Source organism: Dipteris shenzhenensis, chromosome 13 (assembly GCF_047967505.1).
Source record: "Dipteris shenzhenensis isolate YYH24624 ecotype China chromosome 13, Dip_SZ_1.0, whole genome shotgun sequence".
Lineage (NCBI taxonomy): Eukaryota > Viridiplantae > Streptophyta > Polypodiopsida > Gleicheniales > Dipteridaceae > Dipteris > Dipteris shenzhenensis.
Window position 1 is genome coordinate 11144133 of NC_141608.1, and position 18519 is coordinate 11162651.

General features: G+C 45.8%; 1 protein-coding gene across 2 annotated transcripts in view; it reads left to right on the top strand.

Annotated features, from left to right (window-relative positions):
* Positions 1-1689: 1689 nt before the first annotated feature.
* The window catches only part of LOC147895020 (folylpolyglutamate synthase-like), a 137649-nt gene continuing 120819 nt past the window's right edge, over positions 1690-18519 (top strand). The window contains exon 1 of one of the 2 annotated variants that reach the window (XM_087383590.1): positions 1690-1874. In XM_087383590.1, the coding sequence (XP_087239716.1) occupies positions 1755-1874 (120 nt within the window). In that variant the 5' untranslated portion in view covers positions 1690-1754. The remainder of the gene's footprint in view (positions 1875-18519) is intronic. The other variant, XM_087383591.1, reaches the window with a different exon arrangement.

An 18519-nucleotide genomic window follows, 5' to 3' on the forward strand; every position in this document is an offset into this window, starting at 1 on the left:
CCCCGCAACCCGAGAGTGGGCTGCCCCGGGAAACGCTTCGTCTACCCTTAGTGTGGTCAGTCAAGGGATGCCTTCCCGCACTTGCATGTAGCCTAGTTGGCGGTGTGCCAACTCTATCTAAAGCCATCCAGCCATCAGGCCACACATGGCCCCCATCTGGTGTCCAAACTAGGACCTACCGGATAACCGAGCTACTCAAATGCCTCCTCCTCATATGGGGGGCTTACAAGTAGAGTTAGCTGGTTCCCGCGTAGTTACACGAGAGTGGAGCATTGATATCTAACAGATTGGAGCCATTCGGAAGTTTGGTGGTGGTGGCAAAGTCAAGTTTCTTCATCAGAGGCAAACTTTCCAAATGGATTAATGTTTCTCTAGCTGCTCGGTTTATAGATGTACTATGCGAAGTGTTAGGCATCTTTTCTAGGAATGTGTGGTTGTGAGGATTACTTGGAAGCGCGGCTAAGTGTCAATCCAAAGGGTGGGGCTCAAGTTGAGGTCTTTTTGCAAGCTTAGTTGGTGATCTATTTTGTTTTACGTCGATTGTTTGCAGTGTCTCTACCTCATGTGGGAGGCACAAGTTTACTGGCAATCGAGAATGCAAAGAGCAGGGTGGCGTTTGAGGAGGAGGTCTAGTTGAGAGATTGTGGTGCTTGGCTAGTTGCTTTGGTGAAAAGAAACATGGTATGCTCATTCAAAGGACAGAGCTAGTTGTGCACAAGGCTCTGTTAGATATCTGCCTTATGCTATAGGGGTAGTGTGTTGGGCTGCTTTGCAGTGTAGGCCTTCGTAGTATGCCCTTATGTTGTGATGGCCGTGTTCTTTTTTGTATATCTAGTCTCTTTTTGGGCCTGACCAAATCCTTCATATAAGTTGGCTAGTTGTCTACAACAAAAAAATCAGTGCTTGGGGACTTGGTTAATGCAAGGTTCAATGCTAAGGGCGTTTACACAACCGCTTACCAAGTCTCTTTTACAGTGGCGACTTGCCACATGGCAAAAAAATTTGAATCTGCCATTCACATGCGACAAACAAATATGGGGGGGCAAGACCCGGGGGCCCAAGCGTATGTGGTGGGTGCTTTTTCTTAAGATACCATTTGTGACTGCAATAGTAGATGGTGGGGCTTGAACCCGACGCATGATGCAAAAAGCTTACTGCCTAGATATCAACAATGTGTAAAGATCCCCGCCCGCCAAAAGGGAAAAAAAGGAGGCTTGGGCGGGCGGAGGAATTGCCCTAAAACTTGCACACAAGCTTGTTGGCACACTGTTAAGTGAGACAATGGGTGGTCGCACTTAACTCTTAACAAGTTGGGCTAAGGCTAGGTTCACACCACCCACAAGCCATCCTCCAAAAAGTGGTGTGAAGGGCTGCCGTCCTAATTGGCCCAATAGGAGGGACGAGCCAGGATACTGAAACAACATGAAGGTGAGCAACAACATGAAGGTGAGCCAACCCATCCTCCAGCCGCTAAGTGAGGGCCCATTCGACAGCTACACCAAGCACACTAAGGTGAGCCAACCCATCCTCCAACCGCCAAGTGATGGGCCCATTCCATACACTCGGACTGCTACACCAAGCACACTGAAACATTCGTTCTTCCTCAATGGGGGGGGGGGTGGTGTGAACCCACCCTTTATTTGTATGGTTAGGAAGGGTTGTGAGCTCTCCACCAATGGAATGTGATAACATACTACATAACACACTTTCAGCTGAATTTGCTGGCAACTTTCAGCTGAAGAACGAGGAGGTTGATGGGAGCCCGGGACTACCCAGCTGCTCTCCAAGCCCTCTCTTCCCTTATTACCAAGCGTACTCGCGGGGATGGTGCCAACCGGGGCGACTCTTTCGATCTCATGTTTCGTTATTTGCAGGTCCAGTTGCGAGTTTCTCCTACCTCTCTTAGAAAATTGCCGTCATTTAGCTAAGATAAGCTTTTGTCAGTTGGGTGGTGCGTTTACGTGCAATTCTCTTCTCATTGGGAAACTTCCACAAGCTGTATAAGGGAACCCACGAACGAAGAGATCTTCCTCGTTTAGTATCGTAGATTTCGCGCGTGGCCTTCCTGTTGAGCAGCTTTTGTCGCAACACACTCCAGCTACTGTGTCATTTTTGTCATCGTATTGGTTGGAAGGGTACCATATTCACTTACAGTAAGCCCGCACAGGAGGAGAGATTCACAACGCCGAGCTTAGTTCCGCTGACACAACAGTCTATTGGCTTTTAATATTACTGTCCACGTCATGTGAAAGTGCTTGCGCATGTAGAACCGTGTGCTAGATGTATATATATCAGTACAAACTTAATCACGACATGGAAAAAGTACACATCATCAAACTTGGCAATGGTGAGACTTGTTTTGGGAATGAACCAGAGTCAATTCGAGCATGGCTTCTCACCTTATGAATCCGGCCCTCAATCCATATAAATGAGGGTGTATGTAATACATTCTTGCAGCACGTTGGCAGATGGCCTCCATGGCAATGCTTATGTGGTGGTCGTTTCTAAGATTGGATATGGATTATCAGTGTTTTGTTTTAGAAAATTATTGGCGTTGAAAGAGAAAACTCAAAGATCTATGCCGCTTGGAGAGACTATAATGAAATTTTCTTGTGTTCACGAGCAGTTGTAGCCTGGAAAGAGAAAATGTATTAGTTTTTCAATCATCCTTCTCCTTGTGGTATGTCTAAGTGTACCCTTCACCTTAATATGAAGACTTTTGTATGAATGAATGCTCACATGTGAGAGCATATGTTTTTTCGATGGTCCACGCCCTCCCTAGGCACTATTAACGTGAATGGGGATGCCATAGGCTTAGTTGTGCGTGAATGAGGTTATAGATTTTACCTTCTAGGTGATGAGTTTCAAACTCTGTTTCTTAGAGGATGAGTCTGGAAATCTCTCTCTCTCTCTCAGAGAGAGAGAGAGAGAGAGTGTGTGTGTGTGTTTGGTCTCAATGTCTCTAGGCTAGACTTTGATCGCTTCTTTTCCTGGAGACGATTTTGAGCTTTATGGTGTACCATTCGACTGTAAGGGCATTGTGTGAATGTGTTTGTATGCCAAAATGTGCGTGTGTCCTAGAAGGTATCCTGTGAAGTATCAACCATAAGTGAGCTGGTCTCTATTGAACCAAGGATGGGTGGTTATTTTTTCCGAAGAAGAGGAGGCTGCACTTGCTTGCAAGGTGGCTGCAGTGACCCTGCCGTCTACCTACTTTTCCACATGCCGTACACCTGATCATGCTCCAATCAGCACCTACCACCTACAGTCCCAAAAGCTCTGATCGTCTCCAAGGCTTTATTATACCTCAGGCTCTAATACCATGTCAGAATGTGCAGTGGAAATGAGGTGAAAATAGAGAGCAGACATGCGCAGGAAATCCAAGAGAGAAGTCCTGGAACTCTGCTTTATTACACACTGAACAGTGGATACAACAATAGGGCAATAGGCCCCTATTTATAGGCGGGGGGTGGAGCCTCCTGGCCGGCTGTATGAGCAGGCCGACTGGCTGGTCGGCTAGTTGGTTGGCCTGACCCTCCTGATCGGCTAGTCGGTTGGCTCCTTCCACCCTGCTGGTCAGTGCCCACATCCAGCCCCTACGCCTAGCTAAGACAGGGAAAGTGAAGAAGAAGAAGAAAACTATCCTCCTGTGGGGGGGCACACCCACATCACAGCCCTCACTCCCTATGGTAGAAATAGGAGATGAAATTTTTTCTAAACGGGCGATGAGATCACCATCCATGGTAACCTAAAGGTCCATCCAACTTGGGCTGGCCATTTTGTTGAGCTTGGATGAGGTAGGTTATTAGCTGAAAAGAGACGTGTGTGTAGAGCTCTTGCTACAAACTCTCCAAGCATGATACCATATGGAGTGCATCTCTTATTACATGAGAGCAGAGAGATCATGACACACAACCTGTTGTATCTAATCCACTTGCCCTGTCTGAGATCACACTACCCAAAAAGTGTTTGCATACATTGCTTCTGGTTCGACCAGTAAGTCAAGATGGAGGGATTAAGATAGAGGAGTTGAGCCCGGTTGTGTACAAGGCTGTAGTGGCATAAAACCTGCGATAGGGCACTGGAAACAGTTATGAGTGTGGTCCGCTGTGGTCTCTTTGCTGTGGCCCTGCGTTGAACAAGTGCCACTGTCACCCCTATTGGCCTTCCTCCAGTCTAGTGAACATGGAGGGGAGATCCCTAAGCCTGATCTGTGCATCAATCCATTGACGAGTCTGCCATGTGTCTTGCTCTGGACCTCGGCTCCGCCGTCTCCTTGGGACCTGCTGGTCCATGCTATCTAGATCGAAAAACTTAGTGACCATGCTCTCAGTGGAGTCTGGCTGTACACTAATAGGTCCGTTCTGTCTAGCTGGAAAAACTTAGTGATCATGCTGTGTGTGAAGTCTGGCTGTACACTAATAGGTCCATTCTGTCTAGCTGGAAAAACTTAGTGATCATGCTGTGTGTGAAGTCTGGGTGTACACCCTAATCTCATCTATGTGTCCTGAGCAGATGCTCTTTGTGTCGACAACCTCACAAATGAAAGATGACAAGCATTTCTGATTTGGGTAAGACAAGAAATTGGAAAGGGGTCCGAAAAACCATCGCTAAAGAGACAATGGGAACAACCTCAGATCTCATAGTACACAAGGCATCTGAAAGCGAAGTGCTCCTCTAACTCGATCTCGTGCCAATCACATAGAGTACAAAGGCAACCCTCTCTAGCTATGCCTCAGCCTGTCCACTCTCAATTGCATAGTCGATGCAACGAGACATGAAATTGCCGATCGATATCCTTAGGAAATGGGGGAGGTGGACCCATGTGTATCTTGCTGGGTCAATGAAATCCTCCTCTAAAATCTGTAAGCAATGGTCTCCGTAGAAGCTGAGCTTCATAGAAAGCTTGTTGGGTGTCCGCCAAGTCTTGAATGTGTCTGGTTGTAAGCGTTTGTCCCGGATGTGAGAGAGAGAGAGAGAGAGAGAGAGAGAGAGAGAAAGTCTATTAACGTCCATTGGAGACCAAAAGGTCTATGGGATAGCAAGAAACCCTCTAGTAGATCTGCTTTAGGGAGGGCACATGGCAGCTCCCATGAGTGCGAAAAGCAACCCATATTATTTAGAGTACCTACATGATAATCTGGAAGAGTAAACAGCCATACATCAGTTTAAGACTGAGAGTCTTTTGGTTTGGATTTAAAGTCTCTAATTAGTGCAACGCCTTCACGCTAAACTGCCCATTTTCCATCCTTTCTGGCAGTCCTTACTTTAGCTAATTCAGTTGCCTTAATCTTGAGTTGAGCTTGTGTAAGCTCCTCTGCTATCCATACTTTGGTGCCCTTCAACTTGTAAGATTGTCGAAGAAGCTTGAGCTGCATATCTTTTGACTTCAGAGTAAGGATTGCATGACCTCTATAGTGCAAAATAGAAGCTGGCCTGGAGTCATCGTCATCCTGCTCATCATCATTCACCCATTCAATGTTGGGCAAGCTTGCTTTGATCTTTGTCAAGATTTCACTATATGTGTCCTCCTCTTTGTACCAATCTTCTGGGAGTCCCCCTATTCTAATCTTCAGCGCATTATCACATCTAGCTTCGTGTTCTTTAATCTTTGCTTGAATATCAGGCTTACTTGCTTTGTTGCCCACTTCCACAATCACTTCCTTCTTAACAGTTTGTACTTCAGTGTGAACAAGATCTTTGATTGTAGAGACTAGCTGCGGGGTAGGGGGGGAATCCTTACAAGATTTTACAGCCTAATCAATTACTGCCTGTTTACCACGCCCTTCCAGAATGTGAAGTCAGGCCTTTACTTCTGGCAGCTCCAATTGTAGCTCTCTCACTGCCTATTGCAAATAAAAAATCTGATCGAGTTGCCCGAGGATGGGTCGTTTTGAACCTTCTTGTTGGTAATTCCGTGCATATGGAGAGGGTGTCATTGCTGCAACTGTAGAGTATCGAGTCCTGATGGATGTTGAAGGAGTTGAGGGAGTTGAGGGGGACTTGGAGGAGAGGGTAGGCCACTCCATAATTGGCTGTGTGTTGAACCCCCTAGCTTAACCTAACCCCCGGTTTGGGTTGGGGATTTAGCCCAACTCGGGGTTAGGGAGGATTAGGACTAGGTCTAGGGCTAGGGCTAGGTACGGATGGGAGGAATGGAGAGGTTTTGAAGGGGGGAGGTACGGAAGTATGACTTTGGGCTGTGGTACGGACGGGTTGTGCGGTACGGGGCTGTACGGAGAGGTTGGGCGGCTGGTTGTACGGAGATTGCATTTTAGGATGGGACAACAGTTTCCTCAGGCATATGCTTTCTTCAGAATATCCCTCAAGCAATCTTTATATGATAGTTATGCTGCGAGGGACTTGGATGCTACTAGCCTTGAAGTGTTTTCTGACTGTTTTTGAGTTCTTCCATTAGGCTCTCTTTTAGAGTCTAATGTCATGTACATTGATTTCATGTTAATAATATAGTTACTGGTTTCACCCCCCAAAAAAAAAAAAAGGGTTGTACGGAGGTACGGAAGGAGAGGCTGAGCGACTGTACGGAGGTTGAGAGAGAGAGAGAGATGTTATGATTCCACGTGAGACCCTTCAAGATCTATGGGACTGGTTATCACTATTAACAAATAATAATCTTTTACATTTAGTGAAAGAAAATATTACAAACTTGCTGTAGTGATTACTTGTTGAGCTAGCTTGTGTGCTAGTCTGAGTACTTTGTCGCAGTGTCCCAAGACTTCTTTTAGGTAACTTCCTAGCTTTTTGGCTGGCTGGTCCAACATATTCTTCAGTTGGCTTTGGCTGTCCCCATAGCTTTCTCCAATGTGTGCATAGGCTTGATACCTTAGGAGTAAAAGCTGCAGATTTTGCAGATATCTTTTCTCTCTTGGGACCCTGGGTCTTGCTCACCTGCCCCTCTCCACCTCTAGATCATGTCATTAGATGCCTTTTAGACATTGAAATGTCTTCCCGGATGTATTTTTGCATTTATAGCTGTCCATCATATTAATTTCCTGTTTGTAAAACTGCATTTTTGTCCTCGGGTCTTGCCATAATTTCTGTAGCATTTTCTGCATTACTAACTCCCTAATTTTGCATGCATCTTTTGAAGCCGTTATGCCCCATAATTCCATGCATTTCATCCCCTGTGCCATTTGGTGATTTGTGTAGCTTCCATTGCTTTGTGTTGTATTCTATTGGCATCCATCTTCTCCACCTTGTTGAGGTAGGCCATGAATTGGCACTATGCTTCCTTTTTGAGAGGTGTCATACCTATATCAGCCAGGAAAATGGGGTAGGGTGTTTGTGCCTTAACCCCTAGCTCCCTATGAGAAGACGTTTATGTCAAGTTTCTATTCTTTTCCAATAGGTCCTAGAGAGCCCGGGTGCCAAGGCTGGACACCATTGTTTGCACAACCATAGTGTATAGAAACTTTCTCCTTTCCTAATTCCATAGGTGCGCCTTCTTCATTGATAGAGAACTTCAAGGTTTCAAAAGCCTTGTTCAATGCATCATTCCAAGAGATCGGCTAGGTAGACCTGCGTCCACGACCTTTCAATATGTTTGTCAGGGGTGCCGTGATATGTGAATAATCACGCACAGACTTCCGTAGAAATACCGTAAATCCTAGGAAAGAACGAAGTTGTTTCACAGTCTGAGGAATAGGCCATTCTAAAACCTTCTGAATACGATCCAGATCAATGCTAATACCTTCAGAAGAAATATTGTGTCCTAAGTAAATGATCTCCTTCATAAAGAAGTCACATTTACTCATCTTGGCATAGAGCTTATGCTGTCTTAGAATAACTAAGACAATCCGGAGGTGTCCTATGTGATCCTCAAGCGTTCGACTATATACCAAGATGTCATCTAAGAACACTACAACAAATTTGCCCAAAAAATCCCTGAACAAATCGTTCATCATCTGCTGAAAGGTGGTAGGAGCATTGGTCAAACGAAAAGGTAATACAAGAAACTCGTAATGACCATACCTAGTTCGGAATGCGGTTCTATCTATGTGTTTAGCATAGATACGGATTTGGTGATAACCCGTACGCAAATCAATCTTAGTGAAATACTTCGCTCCGGCCAAGCGGTCTATCAGATCATCGGAACGAGGTAGAGGGTATCGATTCTTAATTGTCACTTTATTTAATCGTTTATAATCTAAAAACATTCTCCAGGTAGAATCTTTCTTCTTTCTTAAGAGGACAGGTGCACCCCAAGGTGATTTACTTGGGTAAGTATTACTAGAGCATAGCCTGCCATCTGGATTCCCTCTTTACTGTGTATTCCCATCCCGTCTTCCAGGTCATCAGATAAAGAGACCAAAAAGAGTTGGTGAGAGGGGTAGCCTCGCTTGACCCTATGTCACTGCTTATGACAACTTTTCCTTTGGAGCATGACCCATCTACAAGTGGCTGCGCTAGTTCTGCTAATACTCTCCTATAGTTGGTATGCAGCCTTTCTGAGTTCCTTAGGGACTTGGAGCTTCTCCAATCTTTCCCATGGCGTCTTACATGGGACTGTTCTTGAAGTCTACAAAGCCGCAAAAGATGGCCTCTTCCTTATGTTTGGCTCCATCATTGCAGCCCTTGTGGTGACCATATGCTCTATTGTCGAGTGTCTGGGATAAAACCCTGCTTGAGATGGTGCTCTAACCCCTTGTCTCTCTGCCCATTTGCTGTTTTTTCCCTCAATGATATTACCAAACAGCTTGGCCATCAGGTCCATGATTGTACAGTAGTTTTTTGCTATCCTGCTGTCTCCCCCCTCGTGGATTGGTACAATTCTACTGAGCTGCCATTATAAGGGAAATCCTTCCTCTGGAGCCATATTCACAAGCCTGGTGAGAATTTTATTTGTCTTCTCTCCTTCCTCCCCATTTAAGCATCTCCGCCACTAGTCCTCGTGTGCATGAAGCCTTCCCATTTGCTAGCTTTTTCAGCCCTTTTCCCACATCTTCTAAAGAAGCCTACATCGCCTTGTGGTGCAAGATCCATATTGTCTAATGTGGAAGAGAGATGTGATGACCTGGAATGCTGCATTGAACTGTAGTGGGGATGCCTCGAACTCAGTCAAAACTATTTGATGTGGGATTGAAGGCTTACTGCAAATCATCCATGAAATCATGAGAACTTGAAGCCTATCAACTCTACTATGATAGATATGGCCCCCAACAAGGGCTGCCATTCATACCTACTGGTCGGACCAAAGAGTCAAAGAGAAGAGTCTTGGTCTGAGTGTCTTGGAAATGAGGATAAAAGCACTATCGCTCTAGTCTAGCCAACACGGCATACCCCTTGCTCAGTCGAGCCTGTAACATTGATCGCATCATAAAAATTGGGCTAGAGAACAGGACCCCCAGGTATGTGTAGGATTCAAATATCTCCACTAGCAACCCATTCAAGGTAGAGTGCTCCTTCTGCATGGCTACGTAGGATCTATTGAAGATCATGCCCTTACTTTTACCAAGGTTGACCTTCAAGTCATGTGTCTCATTGGAGGTACGAAAGTGTTGCTGGAGTCCCTCTTTTGAGAAAGAAAGTAAGACCACATTATCTGTGTATAGGAGAATCTAAAAGCAAGGATCCGGCTAGAGAGCAACCAGTCCCTCCTAGTGTCCTAGTAAAGTTCTCAAGCTCATCTATGCAGAGGCCAAAAAGGTCAGTGATAATGGACAACCCCAAAGTAGATCTCCTCTGTCCACCTTGCACCTGTCCAAACACTACCTGAGACTCTCTCATAAAGTGCCATGACTGCCCAGGTGATCTCCTGATCGTATCCAAACTCCTATAGGCGTCTGATATGTGTGTGTGTGTGTGTGTGTGTGTGTGTGAGAGAGAGAGAGAGAGAAAGAGAGAGAAAGAAAGAAAGATGTATTAACGTCCGCAAGAGGCCTTGCGGGACTATGAGACAAATGCAAAGCCAAAAGGTAACTCATACAAGCCACTCAGGGCTGAAGCAAAGGGCTCAATAAGACCCTTGCTGAAAGCTAAAGTGCTAAGCTAGTGAACAAAGTAGTAGAAGTAGCAAAATATCAGGAGAGTGTCAAGTGCTCAAAGCTAACGCTCCTAGTACATGCCCAGGCTACATGCCCAGGCTCTGTATGTCCAGGTAACCTAGTGGCTCTCTAATGAGATGTAAGAAGCTCTTGTATCTATGTCTGTCGAGCTATCTCTCGATGCGGTGGAGGGCGTGGCCTCCTCGATCTCTATATCCGAAGGGCTACATCAAGGGGGACTCCTCGTCTCTAGCGGTCACCTCTGAGGAGGGCTGAGATGGACCGGACCTCAATCGTGCGTTGCCCTCTCCGTGTCGCATGTGGAGCGCGTGTCGCTCGTCTGGTAGCATCATGGTGGAGACTCCCACTGCTAGTCCATGATGCTCTTATCTCATCAAGCTCCTCTCCCTCAGCCTCCCTGGCAATTGACTCAGACGCATAGAAATCTGTAACAAGTGTTTGTGCTTTGTCGATCTCTGTGACCTGTGGTCTCAATCTCTGCTGCTCTGTGGTCTGTCGCATCAGTATATCTCTTTGTCGTCGCATCTCAATTAGATAGAGCCCAACACACACCTAATCGAGAAAATGGATCAATCGTGTAAGTGGACCAAAGCCATGCCCCTCCTGGAAGAGGCAGCAGTGATATTATCCTCAGACTGGGCAGACACATAGAAAGTGCTTCTCTGTCTCAATCTCCTCCATCTAGCATAGTGTACAAGTCCTTTGCTCTCTAGGTATGCCTGCAGCTCTCCTTGCCTCAATCTTCAATTGATGTGACGAGACTCGCAACTGATCGATGGCGATCATCAATGCATGTGAGACTCTCTTATCCTCAAGATACTGAGGTTTGATGACAAGACCATGTTCCGAGACCCTCAAGAAGTGGTGATGGTAGAACTAGATCTTGGTGGGCAACTCTTCTCCTGCCCAAGCCCTAGATGTTTGGAGCTGGAGGAGGTCCAACCGTATGATACAATTGATCTCATCTCGTGGGATCATCTCAGGTGGTGCATCCAAGCTGTACTGAAAGGGCAGAAGTCTGTCGATCTGAATGCCGTGACTAACAAACCATGTGGATACCTGTGCATACCATGTTGTATCAACACCGCTCTCCGCTAGTCGCCTGGAGGACTCCAATGCTAACCTCGGTAATCTCCACTGGGGTAAGGCCCAGACTCTGTGAAGGAACGTCACTGTCTGAAAGATGGCATCCACCTGGAGAGGGTCATGGCGAACTTTGCCTCCTGTATAATTTGATGGGGGATTGAGGGCTTACCCGAATCATCCTGGATCCCATAATCACCTATAGCCTCTCAAATCTCCTCCACTCTGTCCCTGAAATATCACTCCCTCAGAAAGGTGCTGCATACATGGCAGTCGGTCTCACCAGCGTGTCAAAAAGCCAACCCTTCATCGGAGGGTCCTGGAAGTGTGCCTGGAAGCATCACCTCTCTAGTCAAGCCAGAGCACGCCGTCCTCCTGTGAGTCGTGCCATACCTGCATCGATCATCGTGGAACTTGGTCGAGTGAACACTACCCCCAAATATGTGTAAGACTGCACTATCTCCACAGGCTCATCACGGTATGTGAAGCTATGGCAGCAGCCTTGTTTCACTCCGATAGTTCTCTCAACTCAGTCTAATAGGCCTCCTGGGCACGTACCTTCCCTCTGGCGGACTCATATAGACTCATGACCCCCCCAAATCATGATCTCTGGGAGCTACAACTCCTGTAACCTCCTAGTCAGGCGAGAACGTGGGACAGTATTAAATGCCTTACGAAAGTCTACAAAGCAAGTGTAGACTTTCTCATGCCTCGACTTCGCCTCCTCAATAATAGCCCTCAAGGTGAAAACGTAGTCCAGGATGGAGTGTTGTCTCCGAAAACCTGCCTAAGCAAGAGCCCATTGTCCATGACCCTCTGTGTGGCTCTGCTAATCTCCCTCTCTAGTACCAACCCATATATCTTAGCCAAATTGTGGCCAAACATAAGAGTGCGGTAGTTCCCAGTGTCCATAGGATCACCTGCCTTGTGTATCGGTACTATGGTGTTGTAGCTACAGGTAAGCGGGAAGCCATGGCATACGGCATGGTTGCACAACTGTGCTAGGATCGGGGTCAAGATCTCCTATCCATGTACAAAGTGCTCAGTGCGTAGTCCCTCATGATCTGGTGATCTCCGGTTATGAAGCCATAGAAGGGCAGCCCATACATTTTGCGCAGTAAACAAATGACACGTAGTGGGTCTGGCCATAGAGGACATATTAGGTGGTGCCTGACCTGGGACATCATATAGGGAGCATGCATATGTACGCGAGACTGCCGGATTTGTGATGGGGATGGGCGACTTCCCCTCCAACAAGAGCCCCCATCCCGTAGTAGGATCTCCTCCGTGAAAGCATCTGATCACCTCATCCATTCTGTGTATGAGGAAAGCCCACTTCTTACGCGGTGTCACTTGGCGTGAGATCCGCTGTGCCTCTAGTGAAGTCAAGTGTCCCAGTGCTCGCTCACGTTGATAAGGAAAAAAAAGAAAAGACAGCCAAGAAATTATGTACTTTACCACGTCAGACACGACTGTCTTCCCTTGATGTCTCCATCTCTACATTCCACCTCCCATCATGTACATGCTCCTCTTCCCCCTCTCCCTTCCCCCTTTGCTCACTCACGTTGATAAGGAAAAAAAAGAAAAGACAGCCAAGAAATTATGTACTTTACCACGTCAGATAGCTGAGACTTCATAGGGATCAGCAGCAATGTGGGCTCATAGATGATGAGCTTATGAACCGTGTACGGAGGTGCATGCAAGTCTTAATGTGCATGCTAACGTGTGTGGGAATTGTGTGACTAAAGGTCCAAAATGTGCATTTAATGTGCCTTGGGGGGATATTTGCATTTTTTTATGGGAGAGTGGTAAATTCTATGTGATGATGTGGCTGGAAAATCTGGAAGGGAATGTGTGCATGCAAGGTGGCTACGTGATGAAGAATTGGGATGCTCTGGCGGACGGGTAGGCTGATACATGGGATGGCGGCAGGGGAGCTGTGCGGGGTTGATGCTGGAAGGATCTACGTTGCACTTGGGAGCTCCTTGAAGAGAAGGCTGGACGAAGAGAGAGAGTCTCGTAGATGAAGGGAAGGGTGTGCATAAGCGAAAGGCTGAGCGCCCATCAAGTGAAGGCCTATGTATGTGATAGGATGGGGATCTTGGACTGCATGCTTGGCACAAAGGGACTCCCGGTTTGGAAAGGATAAGCTCTGGGTGCTCCAGGGTTATAGCTACGTGGTGAATTCATATCGAATGGGAGAGAAGGGCTATTGTGGATGCTGCTGGTTATCTTCACGTAGGGGAGTTTGTGAGCTTGTGTACGCTGAGAAGACCTTGGCGCTGGAGACCTTCAGAGATAGTGAGCTGTTTGCAGTTGGCTGAGCATGGCTACCACACAGGTAGGACAGTCGTCGTTTGCACGTGAGCTGATATAGAGAATGTATGGGTTGGTTTAAATCATCTGAAGGACTGTTGGCGATGTGAAGTATGAGCATGGAGTACCCTGTGGGCAGGAGAAGGATACATACGCTGGAAGTGGATTTGTAATGCAGAGATGGTTGATGCGATCTGATATGCCAGTCCTTTTCACTCTTTGGTCGTTGACTGCAGCTTTGGGGAGAGTTAAGTGCTGTTGTCCTTGATTGAAGCTTAGGAGTTTTGGCTGCGGGTTCATAGAATTCTGAGGCTGGCTGTTCTCTGAGTTTTGAGGGAAAGTTCAGTTCTAAGTTTATCTGTTTCGGGCTGTGTAGTCTTCTGGTTTTCTCTGAGTCTGTGTGGTTCGTGTTCAGTCAGTTTTTTGTGGGGGTTTGTCTCCCCTTGACATGGGCACAAGAACATATCAAATTCCCGTAACATGCAAAACCACATTGACTCAGGAAAAAAAAAAAACCCTACATGACTTGATTTTACATGACCCCAAAAACATTTTGACTTGACCACACACTGGATACCCTTGCTCTGGAGATCTGGTACAACCACATTGCATTTCATCATTTTCCATGAAGTCCTTGCAAAACATACTTTATTGTCTCAAAAAACTATACATCAGTCCATCATGCTTGTGAAAGAAAAACCAAAAGCCCACACCTACCCTAGATGTGTACAACTATGTGCCTACCCACAGCTATATACAGTGCTCAAAAACTTGATACAGCTTTTGTCCTACATTTTGCCCATCCCCCAGTCTGCAGACATTCATGTCTTGTAGATAGGGATATATAAGATTTGCATTTCTTCAGAGATATCCTCATCCATGAGGTCTTCCGGCTTGTCTTGTTTCATCACAGTATGTCCACAGCTGCTCACACACATGATCCTATGAAAGTATTTCTTTAGTCTGAAGCCATTGACCCTATTCTTATGCTGCTGACCATCCAAATCCTCAAGTTGATATGAGCCGTTTTTGAATTTCTTCGTCACACGGAAAGGTCCATCCCATTTGGTCACAAATTTTTTCTTGAAGGTGGAATCCAGATTACTATTGTATCTCAAAACTAGATCACCCTCCTCGATTTTCTTATCCCTGAACTTCTTGGTTGCTCTCTTCTGATTCTCCTCTTGAATTAAAGCATAATGTTCCACCGCCTTTTGTCTGTCTAGTTGTGCTTCCTACAAATCCAACAACCGGTTCTCGAAAGTAGAATTTGAATCCTCATTCATCTTCATTAACATCTGTAATGCAGGAATTTCTACTTCCAAGGGTAAGAGAGCTTCTTTCCCGTAAACAAGATGAAATGGTGAAAACCAGGTGCCTTCTTTTATTGCAACTCTGTAAGCCCATAAAGCCTAGTGCAAAGCAAGGTCCCACTCCTTCTCATGTGTTCTCATGATCTTTCCCATGATATTAGTACACACTGTTAGAATTATTGATAAATTCTAGGGAGTGACCAATGTAAAGTCAATAAGTGGGTTAGGGGCACTTTTCCAAATTTAGAGGTTTTTTTCCCTAACCACAGTTAATTCACTAACTACGGTTAGTGAAGGATAAGGTTTGTCACTTAGACAAAACCTTATCCCCCTTTGTATTGTTGTTACTCTATTCTATTGCACATTCGACGTTCAGCTCACTCTCTCAGGCTTCCTGCTCCCCCTCTCCCATTTTCTATCATTTGGTATCAGAGCAGCTTTCCTTCCTAGACCTGCTCCCTGCTCCTTGCTCTCAGCTCCTGCACTTCAGCTCCCGTGCCATTCTTCCGTACAACTTCATAGTTAAGCCAATAGCAAATTGTCCGTATAATGTACGGACGGTCAGTCTGTACTCTTACGCCACACGTGCAAACTACAGCAGTGCCAACCGTACATCTCTGTGCTCATCGTCCGTATAAGCGTACAAATTTCATACAGTCAGTTCCATACAGATTTGTACCTGTCAGTTTGCATCAGCCGTACTGCTCCGTACACATGCGATGTATTCCGTACACTTGTAGTCAGAACTTTCGTACAGCTCCTATATTACATTTCGTACAGCTAGTCTATAGCGCCGTACTGTCAGCCCGTACATCCGTACAAATGTACAGATTTTGTCCGTACACTCCTATCCATACAAGCGCCGTAGAGTCATACGACTGATCCTGTTCAGCGCTTGTCAATCCGTACAGATATTGTAGGCATACTGCAGGTTTGTTTGGCTTGTATTCTGGGAGCACAATTTGGGCATTTTATTCTCTTGCAGACTTTGCAAACCAATTTGCAGTTGGTTTGCAGGTGTTCAGAAAATTTGGGGCTTTTGCAATTGGATTGCAATTTTACATTGGAAAGAAATTTGGGAGCTTTGCAGGCTTTTTGGACTCAGTTTGAGTCACATTTGAGCATTTGGGAAGTTTTTGTAGATATTTTACTCTGGTGCATTTTGAGCCATTGTTTGGTTGAGGATTCAAGAAGGTGCATTTTGAGATTATGGGTGTGCTCATTTGGACACATTGGCATTAGAATTTAGTTCTTTTACAAATAAATTGCAAATTGGGGCTTTCAGTCAATTTGCCCCTTTTTGAGTTGCAATTTCTTGCAAAATTTTGGGGCTTTTTGCTTTACACTGCAATTTCTTGCATTTTTTGGGCTTTCGGTGTTTTTGGCATTCTGATGCAATTTGGCAGTGCACAAGCATTTTGGGACTGTTGCAGGCAATTTTGAGTGACATTGGAGAGCATTTGTAGGATAATTGAAGTGCATTCCAGCTCTTCCTCTATTGCCACTCACCTCTACTTCCCGTGTAGTAAGCTATAGCTCTACATGCTCTTCTCCAAATGTAGTCGAAAACACTTCCAAAAAAACAGAGGGTAACTACCTCTGTGTACTAGACGCAAACATTTGTTCTCCGTACTTAGCCCCCCGTACCTTCACTCTCCCGTACCTTCCGTACGTAGCCCCCTGTACTTTCCCTCCCGTACGTAGCCTCCCTTAGCTCCCGTACCTTCCGTACCGTACCTTCCCTCCCGTACCTTCCGTATGTAACCCCCCGTACCTTCCCTCCCGTACATAGCCTCCCTTAGCTCCTGTACCTTCCGTACGTAGCCTCCCGTAGCTCTCCCATCGTACCTTCCCGTACAGCCTCTCTAGTACCGTCCCTTCCGTACAGCCTCCCCGTATCTTCCGTACCTCTCCCATACACCCTCTCTCATGTACAACCTCCCCTACCTTCCGTACAACCATACCTTCTGTACAACCGTACCTCCTGTACAGCCGTACCTTTACCCGTCAACACCTCTCGATCCTTAATATCTCCGGTCTGTACCTAGTCTAATCCTAGTCTAGTTCTAGTCCTCCCTAACCCCGAGTTGGACTAAACCATCAACCCAACCCGGGGGTTAGGTTAAGCCAGGGGGTTCATCATACAGCCAACTATGGATTGGCCTACCCTCTCCTCCAAGTCCCCCTCAACCCCCTCAACTCCTTCAACATCCATTAGGACTCGGTACTCTACAGTTGCAGCCATGATACCCTCTCCATATGCACGGAATTACCAACAAGAAGACTCAAAACGGCCCATCCTCGGGCAATAGGATCAGATTTTTTATCTGTAGCACGCAATGAGAGAGCTACGATTGGAGCTGGCAGAAGTAAAGGCCTGACTTCACATCTTGGAAGGGCCTGGTAAGCAGGCAGTAATTGATGAGGCTGTAAAATCTTGTAAGGATTCCCCCCCTACCCCGCAGCTAGTCTCTACAGTCAAAGATCTTGTTCACATTGAAGTACAAACTGCTAGGAAGGAAGTGTTTGTGGAAGTGGACAACAAAGCAAGTAAGTCTGATATCCAAGCAGAGATTAAAGAACACGAAGCTAGATGTGATAATGCGCTGAAGATTAGAATAGGGGGGCTCCCAAAAGATTGGTACAAAGAGGAGGATACATATAGTGAAATATTGACAAAGATCAAATCAAGTTTGCCCAACATCGAATGAGTGAATGACGATGAGCAAGATGATGACGACTCCATGCCAGCTTCTATTTTTCACTATAGAGGTCATGCAATCCTTACACTGAAGTCAAAGATATGTGGATCAAGCTTCTTCGACAATCTTACAAGCTAAAGGGCACCAAAGTATGGATAGCAGAGGAGCTTACACAAACTCAACTCAAGATTAAGGCAATTGAATTAGCTAAAGTCAGGGCTGCCAGAAAGGATGGAAAATGGGCAGTTTACCGTGAAGGGGTAGCACTAATTAGAGAGTTTAAATCAAAACCAAAAGACTCTCAGTCTTAAACTGATGTATGGCTGGTTACTCTTCCAAAATATCATGTAGGTACTCTAAATAATTGGGGTTGCTTTTTGCACTCCTTGGAAGCTACCATGCGCCCTCCCTAAAGCAGATGTACTAGAGGATTTCTTGCTGTCCCATAGACCTTTTGGTCTCCAGTAGACGTTAATAGACTTTCTTTCTTTCTTTCTTTCTTTCTTTCTTGTCACTGTGGGTAGATTTTTCTTTGCAGATTTTACTTGTACATTTTGCATCCCAGCAATGGATTTTACTTGGTCAGTTTGCTGTATTTTTTGAGATTATCTGGTGAAAATGGCTCAGAATAACCCTAATGAGGTGTTCGGAGTTCTCACACAAGACGATAAGTTGGATGGCACCAACTACTCCTTGTGAAGTTTCATGGTTCGCAATATCTTGGTTGGCAGACATCTTTGGGATTATGTCAGTGGAGATGAAGCAAGACCAGATACAGCGACTACACTTGTCAATCCTACAACTGGAGGCAAGGGTAGAGATGCAGCACAAGTAGTTGGAGCAGCCGCTCTAGGAGCTCCCATAGCATAGCAGAAAAGATGGGACTCTAGAGATGCACAAGCTCTTCCAGTAATTTCTCTTTCTGTCAAGAGGTTCATTATACCTCATATTTGGTCATGCAAGACATCTATGGCAGCTTGGGAGATACTAGAGAGTATGTTTACAGCAAGAAATGATGCCAGGGTTTCCTTTCTGAAGCAAGAACTTTCCCATACGCATATGGAGGAGGGAGATTCCATG